The sequence below is a fragment of the Melospiza georgiana genome, chromosome 2 (assembly GCF_028018845.1).
Source record: "Melospiza georgiana isolate bMelGeo1 chromosome 2, bMelGeo1.pri, whole genome shotgun sequence".
NCBI classification, from domain to species: domain Eukaryota; kingdom Metazoa; phylum Chordata; class Aves; order Passeriformes; family Passerellidae; genus Melospiza; species Melospiza georgiana.
In genome coordinates this window covers 30,152,899-30,176,713 of record NC_080431.1, presented here as the reverse complement: position 1 = coordinate 30,176,713, position 23,815 = coordinate 30,152,899, and the positions used below count along the sequence as shown (strand labels likewise).

Sequence of the window (23,815 nt, the reverse complement as noted above, 5' to 3'; positions counted from 1 at the left end):
CAGGCAGGCATTCCCACGGTGCCTGTGCAAACACATTCGAGCGGTGCGGTCTGCGGGTGCGATTAAGACATTCCCCTGGGGCAGTCACTTACTAGAATTACTGCTGTCATCCTTGGTTCCATCGAGACTTCCATCGGGGTGCATTTGCAAGTAGTAGCCTTGCCTGCAATATAACCTGGTCACTATACCCTTGAGCTGGGGATCTGAAAGACAAACATATTTTGTCACTAGCCTCAAAACTTTTTCCAAGAGTTATCCCTACTTCTCTCACTGTAGGAGGATGTTTGGTGAAGCAGCAATGCTGTCTTAAAAGTAAGTACTACAACAGGATGTGTGCTGATGGAGATGGAGAAAAATCTCTCTGCAGAGTGTTGTTAGGTCAATTCTATGTCCTGTTCTCTACCTCCAACATCCTTCATTATAATTAATACAAGTAAAACAGAAAAAAAAGAACATCAGAAATACCCACAGACAAAAGCTTAAACCATATTAAGCCCTGCAAAAAATTGTAGACTTCAGCAACAAGTTTTATAGAAACTAACAAAACATTTGAAAAACCCTACTGGTTTCATATATGTTAGCAACTCACTGTACTGCACATAAGTTTTAAGGAAACTGGGAGGAAAAGGTCTGTTACCTTTCCTATCAAAAGCAGAAAACTTATCAGGTGCAATTTGCAACAGTACCATCTGAAGTTCCCAGAATATTTTAACCAAGCTAAAAGTAGATCCAACTCACCTGCCCTCTCCCACCCCCCATGGAAAACACTCACAAACAGGGCAAGATATAACCTTTGCTCAGCAGAAAGAGAAAGCTGAAGAAGCTCTCAGTAAGATAAAGCTAGGGGAAATCCAGGTAGCTGGGAACAATGAAGGTTCTCCATTTAATACCCTGCATTTATGAAAGCTGCCAAGAATTGGGCAGGGAGTGCCGAGCCACAGACTTTGATTCACAGCACAGATGCTGCCTTACCAAACCACAAACTGAGCTGTTAGAAAATTATTTCAGAGAAAGAAGGCATCACACTTTTAAAAAACTCAACAGAACTACCTCTAGGTGATATCAGTATTAATATTGTTAAACATTAACTATTAGGCCAAGTTCCAGATGGCCAGTACATAAATTTGTGAGAACATTGGCATTAAAATATCTATATCATATCATGCTCTGCTGTGCAATAATGAATTAAATTCATAAATACTTTGATACAGATATATAATAAAATAAACATGTGAACTTCAAAGGAAGACAGAAAGTATTTTCATGCATGCCTGTGGGCAGAATACAAAATTTGTGTATAATTGCTCTCACAATTAATCATGCTGGGTTACTTAGAGTATCCTAAGGGGACATGAAAACAAACAGTGATAAACAAAACTGCCTCTAAATGGTATGTACTGAAATTTCTGTAGAGGCTCAGTTCTATGAAATTATCCTGCAAATGTTTTTATTTAATATCCAAATTACAAAGTCATATTAAACAATAAGCCCATCTGAATTAAAAATATAAGTTAAACTGTAAATATAATAAAAAACTGTTACTATAAATAGCAACACTGCAAGACTTCTGAGGCATGAAAATAAATAATATGGACAATCAAAGATCAAAATATAAGCATATTGCAACCTAAATTTTTAAAATTTATTTAAACTGGAAATTATGCTTTCTGTTAATTTTACATTATCAAAAGTTTGTCTTTATCTATGAATACTCAGAAACAAATTTTTAAAAAATTTAAACATGTAAAACTGTAATTCATTTGAATGTATTATCTCCATCAATTTCATCAGGTGATTCAAAAGTATTTTCATAATTTCAAATTGAAAATTGAGTTCATTTTACACAGGCACTACTCCTGTCAATGTATGCTTTCAATGTATACTTCAAATTGACAGTTTTAAACATGCTTGCTTAACACTCATTAAAAAGGCATCTTTAAAGACTAAATAAAAGTATAATAAAATATTTTAAAACTAAATCTTTAAAAATTATTAACAGGAAAATTATCAGCATTTTGAAAAGCACTTTCTATACCCAAGGAGTCATGAATAAATGATTTTTTATCAACATTTTCTAGTGCAAAGAAGTTTCATAGGAAGGCAAAGTACAGTCAACTCACTGTCACCAGCTGGTTACATCTATTGCTTCAAGGGAAAAATGTCAAACTTACAAGTCCGTTTCAAAGTTGTTTTTTTTTATACTCATTCTGTTCATTTTTCTAAATTGAAAAATTAAATATATTGTCTAATAATTATTAATCTGTTTTCATCAAAAGCATTATTTAAAATTAACCCTGCTTTACCAGCTATCCAAAATTATATCTGAATGAAAGTGAAATGACACATCAATCTTGAGGCAAGTCATAATAAGCAATAGTCACAAAGACTACTCCATACAGCTTCAAGGTAAATATCTCCAAGATGAAGCAGACAATCCTGCCAGGCAAGAAGTTTATCTCTTCTTGCAAAAAGATAAATTATCCTTTCACATCCTTTTTGAGACATCTGAGCAGCAAGCAAAGAGAAATCTGCTAGTCCCTGTATTTCTCTGGCATTTCATCTATCCTTTGTCTCTTAATAATATTAAAGGAACAGTCAGCTTCAGATGATTTGCAAATGAGTTTCTCAAATCCTTGTTGACCACACTTTAAATGTTTTTTTACTGTCTTCTAGACAGCAGGAGTGAGCAACAATGCACAAAAACAACAGCAGAAGACTGGTGCCTGTCCACAGGTGTACTGGGTGCGCCACCTTTATATAACTCTCACCAGAGTGACGAAGACAGACAGACCAGCATTTATTCTTACCCTTTAACCCCCACATTTGCTTTTATCTCCTCACGTGTAAGAGAAAGAAAATGGCAAGAAAATACAGAAAAAACAAAAAAAAAAAAAAAAACAAAAAAAAAACAAAAAAACAAGCAGGAATGAGATGAGAGCAGACAACCTCAGCAAAGAGCTCCTAGTTCTCATGATTTTATCATAGAAATTTTGTTGCTAGTTCTCTTTGGGTCCTAGCTGCCACAGTGAGGTTATTTTGTGAACAATATAATTTATACTTAATTTCAAACACCTTGATTTCAGGGCAAATGAAACTAAAAAAAAAGCAAACTTCACCGTGCATCAAAAATTATGGAACAGTTCAACATCTCCTAATGATTTTCATCTGTCTTTTTTTGCACCTTGATTTCTGAGGTTGAATAGTTCAGCATGACATGTCAGCAATGCCATACATTGGGAAAAATTATTCTGACTTAGAGGTTGTCTCTTAAAATTCAAAGCTGTACCAAATGGACAAAGCAACAGCTCCTTAAGCCTCTCTTTCACAGCAATCTGTGTGACAGCAGCCACTTGCAGCCCACTTTTCTTGCTTTTTTTCCTTGTCAGTGGTGATGGCAGGATGCATGATTGCAGCTAGCATGAACACTCTGTCAGTAGCTTTTCTGATGTTCTCAACAAAGGCAGAGTTTAATTAAGATGTCTTCTCTCTCAAATAGTGGCTACAAAAATGGCTTTGCATTAACTCATGACAGGCTGAGAGCGGCTCTTGCTCTAGCACAATTATGACACTTCATGTTTTGTATTCTGAATATTTTCTGTTCACAGAGAGAATGACTTTCACATGTACTTCCCCACTCCAACACCCTGCCAGGACAGATGTATTTAGAAACTTTACAGATTTAAAATAAACTAGGGAAAAAACTTATTAAATATGAGTGTTAACATATAGTTGAATTTAAAACACTAAAAGAACAGTGGTGAATATGCCTATTGTATATTTTAAAAATTAGTCCCTTTGCATCCACTGGAGTTTTAAGGTTTAGTTTTTACCAGAGAAAAGTTGTTTTTTTTTTTTTTAACTGTCATTATTTATTTCCTCTCTCTTCTGTGCAAAGGTACTAAATAAAAGTCTGCTGACAAGCAAATGCTTAATGGGGGGGATAGTCTCACATCAACTCAGATTCTTATGGAGAATAAACTGCACTATCCAGTCAGCCACCAGTCTGCCACAAAATGAGTCGCTCAGCGAGCCAGGCAAATGTCAGTATTTAGGGGTACATTCTGCTCAGATAGCAGAGTGTCGTTTGATAACAGCTCCAGGTACTTCATGTTTTACTCGTCCTTATTCTTTGGACTTTAGTCCAGCAGTGTTCACCTGTGGATATTTTAGTACTTAAAGTACCACTCATATAAAGTACCACTCATACCAGGAAAAAAAAAACAAAACACAACCCCAGAGCATTTTTCATTTAAGGCTATGGTACTTTGATAGTCACCATGACTTGGCTGTCATGTCTTGCTCACTGATGCTGCTATGGACAGCATTTGTCAGGAATCTTCTCCCTCATCTATTAAACTTTATTGAAATATAATAAACCCCCATTATAATCTGCATTCATATTTTTTTAAAAAGTCTACCCCCTCAAATCCTGCAACCACAAAATTCCTTTTGTTCCTGGGATGTAACATATCCATCCAAAGTCCAGAGAGTCTCATCCACTCCAGGCACACCTCCCTATTATTTTGTAAGGCCTGTGAAGAGCAAAAAGCCCCTTTTCTTGACTTCTCACACAAGAGTACTCTAACAGTAGTGTGTGTCTAGGCTGCGTTGGACTGGATTCTTGCTATCTCTCTTGCTGAAGGGTCTCTACTTTGTATAATAATTAATTACCCCTCTGCAGGCAAGTTAGAACCCACCCACTGTACCACAGTTCAAGACATCTTCAACCCCACACCAACTTCTGCACAGACACTTACTGTTGCTTTAGATTAATGTCTGGATACTTTTTCAAACTTAAAACACATCTCTGTAGTGCTGTATTTTAGAAACTTTCCACTAACCAATTCAGCGCTGGAAGCATGGAAAAAATTCCATGTAAAAATTAAATTTTCTTTTTTGGATTCTCATTTCAGGTATTTCAGTTCCCACTGTAACACTTTTCCCAGTTTTCAAAAGTCATCTTCTTCTCAAGTGTGCTGCTTCTGCCATGTTGCAACAGTACTCAAACAGGTACAGTCATTACAGATGATCACATCACATTGCACCTTGTTTATGCCAAGCCTTGCATTGTCATTCCAGCACATAAAAGTGCAGGGTCTTCTGAAATGTTATACAGTCACAACAGCAAGCTTCCTGAAGCAAGTACATTGCCAAAGGGGAATTCAAAATGCAGAACTTTGTACTGCATTTAAAGGTGATAAAATCCTAAATAGGCATCTAAAACCATCCCTCATTATTAAAGTCTTCAGCTGTTCCAGTGATACAGCTCTTGCATTCAAAAGCTTTATATACTCTTAACTTCTTTATTAGACTGCCCTATCATCTGATGTCTTAACATTTCCAAGTTTCTGATTGCTTTTTTTACTTTCTCTCATTGTTAACAGAAATAATAAAATTTGAACATTTATTTTATATGATAGTGCTCCCTCATTTTAATAATATTTTTTCAATATCTCACAATATGCATTTGAAAACTAAACTTTAATTAAAAACCCAAGAGAAAAATATTTTTGAAAGAAAGTTTTGCTCTATTCAGGGCAAAAGGGAAAAGCACATAATGTGAACTCAGAAAAGCAATAGCTTCCATTATTCCCTGTTCCCATAAGTAATAATAGTACTTGTTCTGAAACGAGGTGGCTTTCTCTTTGCTCACTTATTTTTCCGTTCTTATGATGATTACAGGGCACTCAACTTTGGTGTTTATTTTTAACTCTACTTTTTGTCCGTTTATGCCTCACATCACAAGCTCATCTCCTGCAGAACCCCGCTTTGAAAGCGCGGTTAGGCGACAGAGAGTCCTCCCACGCTCCTGGGCTGCCATTGTCGCTGGCACTTCCACAGCGTTTATGAAATTTCCTGGTAAACTATGAAAGCAGGCTGGAGTTCTGCAAAATGGCTGCTTTTCTTAAAAGCCCCCTTTGTGCTGGCATCCTTGTCTTTGTGTTGCAAATGTTTTTATGTTAACAGCAAAATGTGCTCCCTTTCCATTTGTGGGCGCTGACATTTTGTCTCTGGGCCTCACAATGCATTTAAAAGTACATAAGCCTTGTTTCTTGCTATATGACTTTACTCGAACAAATTTGATCATCAACAGAATTACAGGAACTTGGCTGCTAGCTGAGATAATTTATATCTGTTCAGATTTAAAACTTGATTGGATTCAATAGACTTGTCTACAGTGTAACAATTAACATCCTCCTTTACCAGACATATTATTTTGAAGGGTATTTTTTGGAAAGGGAAGAAGATTAGATTGTTCAGAAATCACTTTGTTCCAAAATCAATATTTTACACGAGCATGGTAGCTGAATTTTAGTAAACTCATTAAATAATTTACATTTCTCTTCCTACTGGACTATACTGTATTAATCTGATGGTTTTGATCTTGCAACACATGGATTTTTTTGAAATTTCCGGCCTAAAAACTGCCTTCCACTTTTGACCTATATTTCTTCTACTAAAATTCACTAAAATTCAAAACTAAACTAATTCACTAAAACACACTAAAATTCAAAATTAAAATCTCAAATTCCTTAATAGCTAAATGATATCAGTTTATGTTATACACAGGAACACTGAGAAGAAGCTGGTCTCTACTGCCAAGCTTACTTAGAAAGCACCAGTCACAGCTTAATATATTTAACTAAAAAGCATGATCTTCCACTAATGAAAAAGCCCCATCTCAGCAACTATATTCACTTTCTCAATTTACTCTGAAACACTAAAATTTCTACAGTCTAAATTCCATGTTAGAGAAATCTTGCTATTACAGTTTTTATTTGTTCTTTTCATTTTACATAAACCTAAAAAATACCCAATATGCCTTACTGAACCTTATTAATGTAGATAAAATAACATTCTAGTACCATGTTTTGGAGCTGTTCCTGTACCTGGCCATCTTAGCTCTACCTGGTACATTCTTGATTCTAAATTGCAACAGCAAAACATTAACAATAAAAAATACTGCTTAATGTTTCTCTTGAAAAGAAAAAAGCATCAAGTAATAGACTCCAGAAATAGGTAATTTGTATCTTCAATTTGCAATAATCTCTACTTTACCTTTCCATGAAAAGCCTTTGCCAAACACTAAATATAATTTTGCTCACACTCAAAAAATATCAAAGCACAATAACATGACAGCTTCTATTACCATTTAACCTATGTATAAAATTTGACTAATGCACTGCCCCTGGAATCAGTAAGTAAATGGGATTTAAGAATGAGATTTCTCTAAAGATGACACTGAATGTTGAAAGTGCAATAGGATGGGCATAGATGACCTTTACATGCGTAACTGAATTTATTTCATATAGCACCTAACTCACCAAAGAATGAATTTGATACTTCCCTTCCTAAATAATTTCTGGTTTTAGAAGTCAATGTTTAAATATTGCATTTATTTTCACAAGCTTTACTACTTATCTCCTTGCATGCTGCATTACTAAGCAATGAACTTTCACCAACTGACTTAGAAATAATTTTCAAAGTGCCCAAACAGTCTATTTTACAAGTATTCAAAGCCATCAGGGTAATTGTTAATGGAGAGAGGATAACAGGATAATTTTAATGCAAAGTATTGAATTCTACTCGACATTCCATTTCAGGAAGCTTCAATAACATCAAGTGGCAGGGGTCTTTAACTGTTCTTGCCAATGGCTCAAAATATTGAAATAATCCATTCACATAACATGCAAGAAATTTTAGTTTATCAACTAGTCTTAAAATTGGAGAAAAACAGAAGATGCACTGCCAATGAACTGGGACAAAGAAGATTTTTTTTTCTAGTTGGAAGTAAAAATTAGAAATTGTAAAATATAGAATCATAGACTCATTTCATTTGGAAAGACCTTTAAGATGTTAAGTCCTACTGTCAACCCAGCACTGCTACATCCACCACCATGTTCCTTACTGACAAGTCTATACGTCTTTTATATACTTTTATACTTTTATGTACTTCCAGGGATGATGACTCTTGGGGCAGCCTGTTTCAATGCTTTCACCCTTCCAGTGAAGAAATTTTTTTCTAATATCCAACCTAAACCTTCCCTGGTACAACTTGAGACCATTTCCTCTTGTCCTGCCACTCATTACCTGGCATCACACTCCTTTCAGGCAGTTCTGGAGAGATAAAGAGCCCCCTGAGCCTCCTTTCTTCCAGTCTGAACAAACTGCTGCTCCCTGCTCCCTCAGCCACCCCTGTAAGATTTTTTTCTCATAAGATGTGTCAGAGACACACTGCAGAGCAAAGATTCAATTTTCTTCGACAGCTGAAGAACTTAAAAGCTTTCCTGATTTCAGGTGCAGCAGATTTCAAATATCTCCTAATGCAGCAGTCTCATTTTTTTACTGACACCACAGATGCATTACTACATTTTATAAAATTTCAATAATCAAAAGTCATAATTTCCACATGACAGCTTGTTGAGCTGAGTAGAATGAGTTGAGATTTTGCAGGTTTAAATACATAAATCAGAAAGGCAAAAGAAACAGAAATTATTCTTTTTCATTAGTACTAATGATTTAGTGCTCAAATGTAAACTCCTGATTAACCAAATAAAAGTATTAAGTAGTAACCAAAGATAAACAAATCTGTGTAAAATTTTAAAAACTAATTTAAAAGAAAATAAAGGTGTTGATAAAACAGTTACATCTTAATTTAGTATTCAATAATGTACAAAACAAAAATATTTCTTCTATATATCAGACAGGAAAATATTTACTGTGGAAAAAATTTGGATCACTAAACTGACTTACAGCCTTTAAAAAAGTAGAAAAGTAAGAATTTTACTTAGTAGAACACTTTATATATTTATAAATTATTATTTAATCCTTATGCTTTAACATAAACCCTCATTGTCAAACCATGTCATTCCCCAACACTGGCTGAACAGATTTCTTTACAAAGATAAAATTTGTTTTCCAAGAAATTGCAGCAAAATGAGATCTGTTAAGTACAAATTGCATTTCAGTCCTCTTCATGAAGAAGCAATATTACTGGAGATACAGGAATCCAAAGGAATATTGATTGAAAAATGGATAATCCCATTGTGAGAAAGAAATAAATATATTTCCATATTTTTTATTAGTTAAGAACATTATTGTTTCTGTATAAAGCAAGATTACAGAGGTTCCATCAGACAAGGGGACATTTGTGCTGTTAGTATGAATACAATAACTTATTTACTTGAAAAATATTTATTTGTCTAGGAAAGCATGAATGCACTGGCATTAATTCTTATAGAAGAGCTACAAAAGAATTTTTAATATCATTACACATACAGTGTCGTTAGCAAATTTTTAACAATTTAAATAGTACTACATTCCTTTTTCACAAAGGGTTGCTGTTTTCACTTATAAACTCCAAAACCACTAAGAGCAACAGAAGTGAAAAGGAGGAAACATTACAAAAAAAAGTATAATAGAATGTGTTCTGCTTTTAAAATTTATTTATGTATTAAGAAATTACATACTCAAGAAATGTGATGAATTACCACAAGCGGATTAGTAAGAACTATTTGTACCAGAAATAGCAAGTCATATTAAAGATGAAGTTCTTTCTTTTTTTTGCAGTGTAACTAATTGTTGCCTGGGAATGCTCTTTAACCAGGCAAAAAATAGCAGACTATTTCCTATATTTTATTCTACTATTTGCACAAGCACTTGCATGTTTTCTTTGTGAGATGGAGAGACAGAAAGAAAAGTAATGAACTGCTGCTCTCATTTCCCAAGATAATTTTTATCCAAAATCTCCCTGTGAGAAAGAGAAAAGTCCATTCAGCCTGCAGATTGCAAGGCTTTGTAATCTGTGATATTAAACACCATTCAGAAATCCTAAGAGTAGCAGCTTGAAAAACTGATTTTCAAACTGAGACAAGAAAATAATCCCCTGCACTTGAAGAACAGAGTCTGAATCTTTTCAAATTCTGAATAAGAGAATAATTTCTTCTATCATTGGTATGCCTCTTCACTGAAACTATTCTCTGCTTATTTTTGGAGTTTGAGGTTAACTTGGGCCACACCTTTAAGGCTTTTTTGTCTTCTCCTCATCTCTGCTACCCAAGAAAACTTGGAATACACAGAAAGAAAACAAACTATTATGAAGTTACATGACCCCAGGATCTGGGCTTTAAGGAAATCAGCAGAATTTGACACTAATGATACAGGACAATCACAGGAAACTGACAAGCAGTCACAGCTCAAACCTCTTTGAGGGACTTCAGCACAAACAACTTTGCTTCTCTAGAACTTCTCTTTTTTCAAGATCGACTCTAGCAAGAACAAAAAGGCATGGCTACAACTGGCAAATTCCAATTATTTTACCTAATGCTCCTGAAGGGAAAAAAAAAAAAAACACAAATCAAAGAACCCCAAAAAAAATCAATCTGCTTATCCCACTTAGATTACCCTGTTTTGGAAACACTGTTTAGTCCAGATATTTAGCTAATAATCAGAAGTATACTCATAGCATCTATGAGAAAATGTGCAGAATCAGTTCAGATCAACTTGATTATTCACTAATAAGGAGTAAATCTTCCAGTTCTGAATATTTTGATATTGTAGTGGTGACACACTGAGGAGAGACTACCCAGCCACTCACTGCCACCTACAGAAAATGAAAGTATTCTATAACATATCACAAGATTAAAAATACCTGCTAGGTTTTGGAGGAGCTCAAAGTTGTTCCATGTTTTGATGATGCCCAAAAATACCTCAAAAACACTGATAGGTCTTTCAGTCTCTAAATCTAAATTTTATTACAACACAGACCAGAACATATAGCTTTTAAATATATAACCTGAAAATGAAATAAAAAATAAGAGCGTTATAAAGAATCTCCCATCCTATCTAGTGAAATTTTGCAGTGATTTAGTGATCTGGCTTTTTTTACATCCTGCTTTGCCTCCAGTGCAGTGGTCTCATCATGGAGAGCTGGCTATGAATCTAGCACACATACTTTCTTAACGTGTTCAGATTGCAAGCCTTCCTTCCACTCTCTTTCACTCCCTACCTACTGTCCTCTCATTCCTTTATTGTTTCCCAGCTGTATTCTACTTCAGCTATTGTTTTCCAGCTGTGCATGCACAATAATAGACTATTCAGGAGGAATAAGATAACCCTCTACCCTGCTGTCCAATCAAATCTTAACTTCAATAACAAAACAGATTTGTAAGCTTAAACAAATGAAAAAAAAATTGCCTTCTACATATGTCACATATGTCCTTCTTTAAAAATGTAAAGAAATAGATTCTCTTCAGGCTGCGAACTTAACAGAAGATAAAAACTCCACCTTGCAGCTACCAGGAAATGCAGTGCAGTCTGTAATTTCAGGTTGTATCACAGAAGTGTACCAGCACAAAGACCCAAACCCACCAGGAACTTCCTCAACCATCCAGCTATCAAGGGCATTTTGCAGAGTAGTGAGTCAAACTGAAGAACCATGGAAGTTTCAAATGTGTATTCTCTGTCAAGATGCGTCGTACAAAACTGACAAAAAACGCCAAACCAAAATATAGTCTTCAAAGATCCTGAGCCACCACATCCATAACTGTGGCTTCTTTCTTCACTCTCTGCTTGGCTAAAAGAGTTAAAAGCATCATCATTCCTTGCAAGTCTGGCATTATCTCTTAATTTCTTACAGATGTCCAATTATGTGTGAAGATACTAAACGAGGCAAATTCCAAACCTCCTTTTTTGGCATCTCTCAATAAAGTAACAGGTGACATTCATCTAACAACATATGAACATCTCCCCTGATGTAGTGATCTTTAACTCTTTCGAGGTGGAGTAGTGAGAAACACATAGCTTATTCTGAGGGACAGGCCACTGAATTAAGTACCCCTGAGAACGCTTACTTATGCACCCAAAACATCTATCATGTACTCTTCAGACCTTTCACACTGTGGAGACACCAATGCTCTCTGCACTTTGGACAAGTCTTTCCCTCCAGGACTCAACTCCAGCCCTGTCAGACTATTCAGGTTGGACTAGAATTATGGCCAGCTCCAGACAGCTGCTCATTCACTCCTAGGTTGTGTTAGGAAACCTAGCTATACTACAAACATGCCGCCATATGGGCACAACTAAATTTAAACTAGCTTGCTTAGCAACCTCAACTATCAGCTGAGGATTTTTCTCACACCAGGACTTCCACTCCACCCTTCAATTTGAAGCTTGTCCTGAAAACCACTTTATAGAACCTACAAGTTTAAATAGCAGGTTTTAAACAGAAATCAAAAGCAATTTCATTCTCCAGATCCACATGCTACTGTAACAATGTGTTGTGAGAGCCAGTCAAGACTGAGGCGTCTTTCACTAGCACTCAGGAGAGCCAACAGGTATGCTTCTAGAGAAAAAAATTACAGCATTTTCTGAGTATTAATATTAAACCCTCTTTAAATCTCTTATGTTTCCGGCACATTTATTATACCGACAACTTAAATGCTATTAGAAGCTGAAAAATTACAGATATTGAAAAGTAGGAAATTTGTCCCTGGGATTTCCACAGCAACTTCTGCCTGTGCCTGGTGGTGCTGCAGTGACAGCTCTGCCAGCAGCCCAGAGCACAGAGCAGTTGCAACAAGGCCATGAATTTTACTCTGTGATAATGTCCTAAAGATAGCTCTCAACTCAATGTTTCAGATTTCTTTAGCTCCCCAGTGCTGGGCCTGAGCTGCCTGTCCTTCCTTCATTTTTTAACCCTCACATGCCCTTACTCAGGCTGTCCAATGAGCAGTCCAAGGACTGATCCTCTGTACCATAGCAGAGGTGTTGCTGGTGCTTCGCCTGTAATACAGCAGGTGAAATATCATGTGCCTTCATACCCTAACACATCTCCAGTGCAGATTTACACACACTTCAAGAGGAACATAGCATAGCTGAAACACCTAGCACTTCTACTTTTTATCAGAACATAAATTCAAGCTTCTCCAGTTCCCATGGGCAGTCAGGAAGAACAAACAAACAGGACATTACTAATTTAGAAAAAGATCTGAAATTAATCTACTTCCTTTTCAATGAATCTCAGTTTGTAGCAGAAGTCTTGTTTGTTTTTCAGGGACCTTTGAAAAAGTTCTCTGTTTCTCAACTCAAATACAGCAGAAGTGTCCAAGATAACCCCTCAGATTTGACACACAAGCCCAACTCCTGTCTCTACACAAAGTGAGGATTAGCCTTCATTATGTCTTAAGTTCTTCACTACAAATCTGTGGCAGCAGCCTCATCAAGTGGGTGACATTTGATGTTTCTAATTATTTCTACCTGTATGCAAAGTATGGATTTACCAGAGAAGGAAGAGGAAGAAAAGGGGAGAGAGAAAGTAAAAGCTCCCAGGACTCTGACTCGTGCACTTGTCAGCTTTGCGCTGCCACAAAACCCACCTACCATATTTTCCTCTGCATATTTTACAGAAAAACACAACTGGTCACACCAAAACAAAAAAATCACCATAAACTCAGATTTTATATCCTTGTTTCCTTACAAATGAAACTGTTTGTTCAATATAAAAACATTAAAACTATAAAGTTCAACAGATTGACAACATGAAAAAAAGACCTGCTTCAAAACTGAGGAAAAAATTCAAAATTGAGAAATATCTATCTGAAAACAGAAGCTTTACTCCAGATTGTTTCCAGGTGCACATCTTTTCCCCACAAGGAGAAACATGGTTAAAATCTGTGAAGACTATTTCATTATTTTGAGTTCTACATTGCAAAGAAAAGTACTTTGAAACAAATACCAGATAATCTAGCTAAACCAGAGGCACATAAATCTTTTCCAGCTGAGTCAATGGGATTGATTCTGAGGCTTCTGGTTCCAGTCTAGTTCAGATGTATATGAAAGGACCTGAAATCTAAAGAACTTGTGATAGATATATGCCCAGTTTGGAAACAGAGACACCAAGGAGGCAGAGTATTACTGCCAGATTCAGATTCTCATAAGAGTAGGACCTATATCCTCTCACTGGGAAAGCGTTGTGTCTTGAGAGAGGATAAGTGTCTTCCATAGAATTTGCCTGGCTGCCTCCTGACATCTCCAGATGTCCAGCTCTAATGCAAAGAAAACCAAAGCTAGTTTTTAATTTCTGCCTAAAACTGCATCAAAAGTTGCCTCTGCGTTTCTGTTTAGCATTCTTTAATTTCAGAACATGGTTAGCCTTGAATATTTTGAAATATATATTTTAAAGGCCATAGAGTTATTAATTGAAATTATTGTTCAAGTTCAAAGTCAAGTTTCTTCCATGATATTTAGGTTAAAAAACCTGTGTTTTCTACAAGATTTTGGATGTACCCTATTGATTACAGCATTCTGTGGACTCTAGTGACTGTGTTACTTGGACTCCAGCAGCATGAAGACGGTGAGGATAGCACTGTGGGCAAAGCACAGAGGGCTCACTCAGGAGAGGAGTGAGGTCAGGCTCCACCTTGGAGGGGACTGGGCTGGTCCAGAGCACAGGGACATGCTCCTGGAGGACGATAAGCACTGGCCTCATACGTAAAGTCACAGTAAAAAGACTTTCCTGCCAGCAGATTTCCAGGCCATGCCTAAGCACAAGGAATAAGAATCACCCTCATTTTACAGACAACAAAACAAAAGAACCAAGAGAATGAACAGTTTGTCCAATAGAGCAGTACAAATGTGGTTTTCTGCTTCCTAGTCCAGTAGGTAGATGTCCCTGCCAGGCTACACAGAAGGACTTAATAGGCCTGGAAAAGACACAATTAATAACTGGGTAGACAGAAAGCACTATTTACAAGCATGTCAGAGGCCCCAAGTTAAACATTCCTTGTGTTTGTTTCTGCAAAGCAGTATTAATCCCACTGTTGAGGGAAATGGAAGGATTTTAAAAAGGAGGAATTTAAAGTGGGGGGAAGTGAAGGAGAAAAGGCTTGCCACTCTTAATAAAATAAAAAGATGTCAGTGCAAATAGACATCATTTATTAGAAACCTCCTATTTGAGTAACAAAATGTCATCTACTGATGAATGCAACTGGAAGGGGGAAAAAATTAAAAAGAAACTCTTGTCAACAGTTTCCAAACAATTTCAAATCAAACAATTTGCTTCTAAAATTATGTTTTGGTTAATTCATGTTAACTACTGGATATGTGTTGCTCCGAATACATAATTTCTCAGGGGAATTGCCTCCTCTGAAAAGTTGCAATTCTTTCAAAGGCAGTTTTTGCAAACCATAAATAGCTCTAAGACTTTTCTAAAAGTCCTGAGACATTTCATAGAATCACAGAATTGCTTGAATTAGAAAGGAATTTAAAGATCATGTAGTTGCAATCCCACTGCCATAGGCAGGGGACACTTTCTAGAACACCAGGTTGCTCAAAACCCCATCCAACCTGGCCTTGACCAGTGCCAGGCATGGGCCACCCACAATATTTCTGGGCATCCTAAATTTAAAGCTGAGTAAATTAGAAATTTTTATGCAAATTACTTTACATATTGTTGGGACAACAGCAAAAATCTAAAATTTTGAAGTTCTCAAAATCTCCTAAATAACCAAACATTGCTAAATGCTTCTGGTTTATATCACAGAACTGTCTATACTCCAGACACAGTAAAAGACAATAAATTTTAGTGACAAGAGCTACAATTAAGATAATCAGAATATTTTGGAGGATAGAAATGGAAGGAAGACAACCCCAGATAAATGGTAGGAAATTTAAGATTTCAAAATATGTTTATTGCACCCTAAAATACTCCTTGTTCTTAAGAAATCTGGCTTCTCTGTGAGAGAAGAATCCTGTTTTCTCCTCAGCTCTGCTGCCACTGCAGTGCAAGGGAAGGCTCCCAAAGGTTCAGGCTCCCAGCTCCACCAGGCAGCCTGCTGTCGGTCCAGGCACGGGAAAAGGGGAGGCTGTCAAGAGGAATATAGCTTTGTTTTGGGATCTACAGTAATATTGTGGGTCTCAGCTCTCCTCAGACCTGCTGAGCAGCATTTCAGGAAGTGGAAAAAGACTACTTCTAGAGCAGACTCCATGACTGGAGTCCTTAGGACTTCTGCATCTGATGCAGTCCTCCTCGGCTCCCTTCACAGCTAGTGGATCCATTTCAGGGTGTCATGAATTACTTTCTAGAAATAAATATTTTTAACTAATTGCATGTCAGTCAAAATATGAACCTACAAGTTACCCAAGTTTTGGTGTCTCTATGGCAAGAATTTTCATTCAATTAGGTGAACCTAATCCCAAGGGTCTAGAGTAGATCCATGACCACCTATTCACTGGTTGAAAAACATACTTTGTTTTTCCTGGAACTTCAGCAGAATCAAAATATCCTAGAAGAACATTCAAATTTAATGTTAAATGACCACAACGAATAATCAATGATGTAACAGATGATTGCAAAGAAACTTGTCTGAGAAAGGTTGTGAGTCATCTGAATCCAGCCAATATGGAAATCCTTTGAAATCCTTAAAGTGGAACTTTTTCGAAACTGAACTTAGCAGGAAATTATTTCCTAGCAGGAAGAACTGGAAAAGGTGCTAAACAACTGTTTCTCTCCAAATAAATTAAAATGACTACCTTAAAATCAGGATTCCACACAAATAGGTGATAATGGTTAAACCTCCTCTGAACGACACACCTGAAGGGCGACAGCCCCTCTGCCTTTGTAACACTCACCCACAGCATTCCAGAAGTTGGATTACATCCCATCCTACTTGACACCTGTCTTATACAGCCCTTGAAGAAACAAGTTGGAGACCTTTCAACAGAAAAACACACACTGCATAAAGCAAACACATCTAGCATCCATTCACAACACACAGGTAACAATAGTGAACATGTACCACGGGTATTAAAATAATCAACTGGCATCTAAAATCAGCATGTGGATGTGGGAAAATGCATAAAACCAACCTCAAGGGGATTAAAGTTTATGGTTTTTGTTTAACAGAAAAATGGTTCTAAGACATTGAAGCAATTCTTTTTTGCTTTATCTGCCTACAACTACCATTGCTCCACATCATCAAACCATCTCTGAAAATGTCCTGGCATTTGTAATAAACATCAGTCACCTGTTATCTACGTCAATGTATTTTGAAAAAAGCTTTCCAGACAGAACTAAGCAGAAAATAATGTTCTCATTGTAAAATACTCTTTTAGGATAAAGCCCATAATAAAGGTTTCTAAAAAAAAGGGAAAAACATTTTCAGGGTTACTCACATCAGCTTGGTAACCAATGCAGGTTAGGATTAAAGGCTTTTTATCTAAATCAAAGTGAGTCGGAACTCAAGACTTGAAATGTCCAAATGACAGAAAAGTGTTCAAGCTGCAGATCTGCTTTTTTATGTCCAGGGGTCTAAAAAAAATTCTCCAGCCTTCAGACTGTTTTCTAGCCGAAATTTTAACAAAGTACTCCTGTTTTGATGGAAGCTTGGCATTTGGCCTAACCTGACAGACCAGTAAAATAGTTTCAGGCATAACCAAAATATCAGCCAAAAAAACCTCTACCAGAGGGCCAGAAAAAAAACGTGTGTCATTTGCCTGGGAAGAAGGATCATGTGTGACAATTTCACTTTACTTGCTCACCATAAAATATCTAGTTAATTATTTTCTCCTCTCCTTGATGATGATATAGAGCCCTAAAGAACTGCTCCATTTTTGTGGGTTTTGAGGATTTTGTTTTGGTTTTTTCTTTCTTTTTTTTTTTTTTGAAAAAAGCAATTATAGTTACAAGTACAAAAAACAAAGCAAAATGCAAAGCTAACATAGTGCAACAGAAGGTCACTTGAAGAAGTCACAAAATAAATTACCCAGATCTCATATGCATTAGGGCAGAGTTTCATTACTGCTACAAAAGCAGCAGACAATCTCAAAATTAGCACAAACGTGTGCACATTCTACCCCCTCTAGCACAGGTGACTTTCCACTGTCATCACTTCTTTGTCACTATGTGAGAACACAAACCCTTACAAAGCTTATGTTTGGCTGCCAAAAATAAAGCCTAGTTAAATGAAGCTAATGTCTTAAAACATACTCTTTTCTCAGTTTGCTAAACCAAGGACCCCATACATCTCTGCTTCCCTAGAAAGATGACTGTAACTTTCTAACCTACACAGCTCCTGATATTAAACTTCACATGTTGCTGTACTTCCATAGCTGAAGTTTGCCAGGTTTGCTTACATTTGATAGTGCAGGCCCCCTAAGAATGCAAGCTAGAAGACCAATGCCATGTATTGAAACCTATTTGGATGTCAAACATGACTCATTTGAATAAGCACTCAGTAAAATTTCCATCTACAAAATAATTTTAGTTATATTTTAAACCAATTCTGATTCTTTATGAGGCAAATAATAGCTTGATGCTTGTTTTGGCTCAGGGATGGGGGGAGGGGGGAGGGTTGGTTTTTTTCAAAGCTTCCATTCAATTAAAACCTTTAAATGAAACAGCATTTATTTCTAATAGGCCACTGCAGTTTAATGAATCCACAGGTCTATTTCCTTATATTCAAAGTGGACATGAACACGAAGGAAGATATATTTTTGATTCATATGTGTACTACTTCCAGGATTACTTCTAATGGATTTATTGACTGGTCTCACAGTCTTGTTTGCTGGTTGAAGTGATGAACCCAGAATGAGGAGCAAATTCTGCAGCTTCATGTGTTAAAATGAAAAACTCAGCCTTAAAAGATTTATATAACTTCTGCAATTTACAGAAATTAGTGAAATGGATTCAAAATCTTTGATTTTGTTTACCAAAACCTATACAAAAGTTGATTGTAGTCATTAGCAGATTCCAAAATTGCAGTCCCAGAACAAACGGGTCATATTTTATTTTCCCTTTACAGAATTGAAATGAATTCCAAGTATCTTCCTATTATACTAACAGAAAGGATTAAGAAAAAATAAGTTCAGTGAAATCTACTGGGGATACAGGGACAGACCTGAAGTCCAGCCACACTTGAAGCTTGACTTCAACCCCAATGCACTGACTGAAATTACATTAATTGCTGTCAGGTAGTTGGTTGTCACAAAACAACTGTCACTCCCCTTAGTCACCTTTAAATGCATGAAACTGAAGAATCAGGGCAGATAGGAGGAATTACAGAACCAATGAAATAAAATTTAAAGTCTGAATATTCATATAACTTCTTTTTGAACAAATCTGGTACACCTGGCATATTTTTTTAGATGGGACAAGATATGAATGGCAGATTTGCCAGAGTTTTCCCCCATACCATCCCCCTCCTTGGGTAATCAGGTGTTTTACCAATATGGTAACTCAGGATTTGTCTGTCAAAACAGGCTTTGACTGGAAATGCTGTTCTGACAAAATAGAAAACACAGCATGCTTTGCAGTGAAAAGCCTAAACGTCAGTTTGCTTTCCCAGATGACAGAGCAGTCATTTTCTGAACAGCTTTGTTTAATAAGTTGTTGGTATTGCTACTACTCTGATTTTCCAGCTAAAGCTTTTCAGAAGCCAGAGCAGTTTCCAATGCACTACATCCTTCTGTTTGGAGCTTCTGAGGGAGAAGACCACAAAAGACTACTACTCTTTTTTTGGGTTTTGTGTAGTCTCAAGGTGTGGACTTAAGGCACCACACCTTGCAGTGGTCTAAGCTTTGTCACAGCATAGATAACAATAACTGTGGCCTTGTCTACATCAGAGTGTCATTTTCTTCTATTCAAGAGTCCAAGTGCTCATGGAAACAATATCACCACCTTAACTACTTGCCTCAGCAGTCATGTAAATACCCAGAGCATTCATATCCAGCAACCTTAACATTTAATAGCATAACTCATCTGCATGTGTGATGCATCTGCAGACCCACCCTATTGCTAGGATAGTCAAAAGAACTTATTCTCTTTTACTGCTTTTTTACTAACTTAATTTGAGGGCACATAGTTACCCAAGTGGCATATAAGCTCTAGGGTATTTGTTCCACTGCTCCCCTTGGAACAAGATGTGAGATCCAGTGCTGATTGATTTTACTTTAATGACTAAGCAACAGCTTCATGGCAAACATTATTTCAGCCTTATCTTTGCAATGAAGGAAGGCGGCAACACAGTCCCTGGGATTCCAAATGGCAGGACTGTGCAACTGTGCGTTGGTATGGTTGGAAAACAATCCTGCTCTCTTTCAAAAGCATCTCTGATGATGTTTAGAGGCAAAGGTGGTAGCAAAGAGCTTTCAGAGCTATAGAAATTCATATTTCTTCTTCTTCTGCAGGAATGCAAATAGGAAAATTTCTATCTTGCTCTAAACACAGTCTGAAATATCACAATTAAGAAAACCTATTCAATTTTTTCATCTTCCTCCAAACAGAAACTTAGATACAAGTGTACATCAACATAGAAACTAGTGCCATTCAGAATTAGCTCACTGATGACCTGCCTCACAGTAGTTTATAAAACACTGATCTAATGCCTCTCTACAAAGAGAGAAGAATAAACATAACTACCCATACAATTAAAACGTGGAAAGCCCAACTGCATCCAGTGTACAAAAAGGCCAAGGTCCAATTCATCATGAAAATATTCTCTCAGAGCTCAACAAAGGATACAAAAAATAATAATACTGGTATTTCAACAGTCTTATGCCAAAGATACTTTTGTGTTTCCATGGCAGTAGCCAGTAGAGTCCAAAACTGCATAATTTTCATGCTACTTAAAAAAAAAGTAAAAAAAAAAAAAAGAAAAAAGCCTTCTCAGAGATAAAAATTCAACCCAATAACCAAATGGAGACACTCAGGACTCACAGAGCTGTCAACATACTAAAGCCACTGTGCAAGACATTGCTGATATTATGGCAGAAGTGAAGAAACATTTTTTCACATCCTACACAACTATGACATATCCCTAAAAAAGAACTCAGTATGCCACAATCTATTGGACTCAGGATGTGAGTTGTGCCATTAGTCCACTGGTGTCACATCTGAACAGCCCTGGAAAATCAACAGCAAACATCTAAATTGTCCCTAAGTAATAACACACATCTATCTGGGAACCAGTTGGAACAAACACCATTATGCAAGTAAATATTGCACAATCAAAAACTAAGTAGATAAGTAGAATAAAATCAAGTAGCAAGTAGTTAAAGACTATTTCTACATCAGATCATGTTTGTTGTAGTTTGGGTTATCCCTAATACAGTTGATTGCAACAAAATTACCTCAAAGTAAGCAAAACCTTTTTGCTGCTTCAGGCTACAAATGTAGCTGGTATCCCCAGGAACTAAAGGAACTAAAGTTCTGAAGTTATCATATTCTAAGTTCATTCTATTCAAAGAGAGTCCTTCAAACAACTCCTGCTATGTCCTGGATGGATGCTAATAGAAATATTAAAAACCCTAAATAGATAGAAATAATAGAAAACCCTAAAAAATATCTCATCTTTACAAGTCTGTGTAATCTAGAACTACTAAGATCTCTGGCCACGTTGCTCAAGTACATTTAGCTTTCCCTTTCCTTAATGTGATTGAAACTTCTCAAAATTTAGCCAAAATTTTCAGTGAATGTTTTTGTAAAAACATCAGCAACATTTTGCCACTAGTTAATTCCCCACAACTACTTTTCTTCAAGCCATGTACTACTTATACCTAAACACTCAGCAAAGAGTAGAAAACAGGCTGATCTTCCTTGCATCCCTCCCTATATTTGAAGCAAAAGCAAACTGTGAAAACCAAAATAACAATACTGTGTGAAGTTGGTAACGAGCTGACAAAATTATAGCTAAGAACCTCTAAGCATAAACAACTTTTAAGATGAGATTCACTATGGTCTCCACAGTTCAGCCACTGAGGCTGCTTAAAACATTTTAATCTGTTTTTATTTAAGCTCTGGAAGTGGAGAGTTTTAGTTACTCAGATCCTGAATTGTTGACTGTTTATCCCTGACAAATTTTGAACACAACCTGCTCGCTAGTATCCATTGACCTAAAAACATACATCAGTAATTCAACAGAACTGTTTGCTTACTGTGCCAGTCAATTTCAACCATTATGTTTGCACCATAAACCACTGGTAAACAGGATCATGATTGATTGATTGATTGATTGAATTATACTGACTATGATAAGTGGCCCTGAGATGGTTATTGGCTTGATCCAATCATTTTGTCATCAAAACAATGAGACAGAAATTACTATTCATACTTTGGTTTAATTGCAACAAGATTATTCAGGCTTAACCTGCATTGATTTCTGTAACTTTCAACTTTATGAACACCTGATGAGTCTATTTCTCTCTTGTTAGAGAAAAACACTTTCAAAACAAAAAAACTCTGAGAGTGCTGATAAACCTTTCTAAAATAGAGAACTAGAGAGTATGGCTAATGGGAATGCTTTAGTTTTCCTTCCTTTCTGTGGTTTGGATTCAATTATCTTATTTCTACTGTGATATTCACTGTTTCCAAAGAAAGATGGCTGCTTATTAGTAGCATTCAGGATTACTAAAGTGTTATAATGCATGTTAATCTGAGCCATCAACTCATTTTGATTTATTTACATGCTTTTTTTTTTTTTTTTTGCTCATTTTATATAGAACTTGAAACAGATTATTTGTTATACAGAGCTGCACATATTAATTTTGCAAAGCTTCCCCAAATCATGTGCATTACATCAAAAGGTCTGGTTTTAGGGTAGTAACATCACAACCTTACAGTTGTTTAGTACATATAAGCAACTTAGACAACAGAATTTAATGAATTAATTTACATATACCAAAGTGCTTAAATTCTATAGTTCTCAGTTGTACATAAATTGCAAACTTGGGGACATCTGACTTGAGAGCTGAAATTAAAAAACTTTTATTTCTTTTTCCTTAAATAGTTCCTCAAAATTCACTACTGAAGCTGTGGAAGCAGGTTTGTCATTCGTTTAGCAAAAGTCTGTGGATACATAAACTAGAATGCCAGATAGTTCTACTTCATCAGAAACACTATGAAGTTGAATTTATCAATCTAATGCCTGGAAGAATTCAGCCATATACTAATCTCTGCACAAAAAAGAAAACAAACAAAAAACCAAAAACAAACAAAAAACCCCAACAAATCTCTTCTCAGAATTCAGACCGTTATTTTAAGCAAGACCAAACTACGTTAATTAGAAAGTTAAGACTACGGTCTTGATTTTTTATTTTGTGTGAAAGATGTGTAAGTAATATGTGCACCAGTCTCTGGTTGGAGTTTGTGATAAACACAAAAGTCTATTATCCAAAGGAAGAGTAAAAGAAAGTAAATACAAAGTAAGATCCAAAGAAAGAATAAAAGTGTTCAGATGAAAAAACTACTTGCTTGGTTGTAGGAACTGATGATGACGATGATGTATATTGTTCACTATCAAAAATTTTCTAATGAGTACCTTAGGAGGAACACAAAAATTTTCAAATCCTTAAAACAAACACAAGCTAAGTTCAATAATACTTGCTAAAAGCAAAAAAAGTTGGCTTTTCTTCAGATTACCTATATCAGTAGAGATCAGTCTCTCAAATTTTCAGCTCCAGGAATAGTTTTCTATTCAAAAATTCTAAAGTATCTTGTGCTATTTTAGAATTATTCCTACTTCTTGGTACAGTCATGATCCCAGATAATTTATAAGGTGATGAAAAATAATTACTAGCGGGAGGAATTAAACATTAATTTATCGTGTGTCCTTACACAACCATACTTAGGTCTTCATCTTGTACTCAGGCCTTTACTTGCCTGATGGCAAGCGTGGCTAGTCCTCAGGACTGATGCCAGAAGTGTACTTCCATGTACAAGCCTGGCCAGACCTCCAACAAGGCAAAACTTCCTCTGGACACAAGGGGAACTTGCTAAATTTTGCTGCTGCAAAGCCCTTCCTACCATGCAAGTTTCTTTCTA

The 23,815-nt window shown here is 36.3% G+C and overlaps 1 protein-coding gene across 4 annotated transcripts in view; it reads right to left on the bottom strand.

Annotated features, from left to right (window-relative positions):
• FGF14 (fibroblast growth factor 14) overlaps positions 1-23,815 on the bottom strand; it is a 381,757-nt gene that overhangs the window by 93,495 nt on the left and 264,447 nt on the right. For 3 of the 4 annotated variants that reach the window (XM_058042839.1, XM_058042861.1, XM_058042844.1), the window contains one exon: positions 93-203. The exons of the other annotated variant lie outside the window; for it this stretch is intronic. In XM_058042839.1, the coding sequence (XP_057898822.1) occupies positions 93-203 (111 nt within the window). The remainder of the gene's footprint in view (positions 1-92; positions 204-23,815) is intronic. 4 annotated transcript variants of the gene reach the window in all.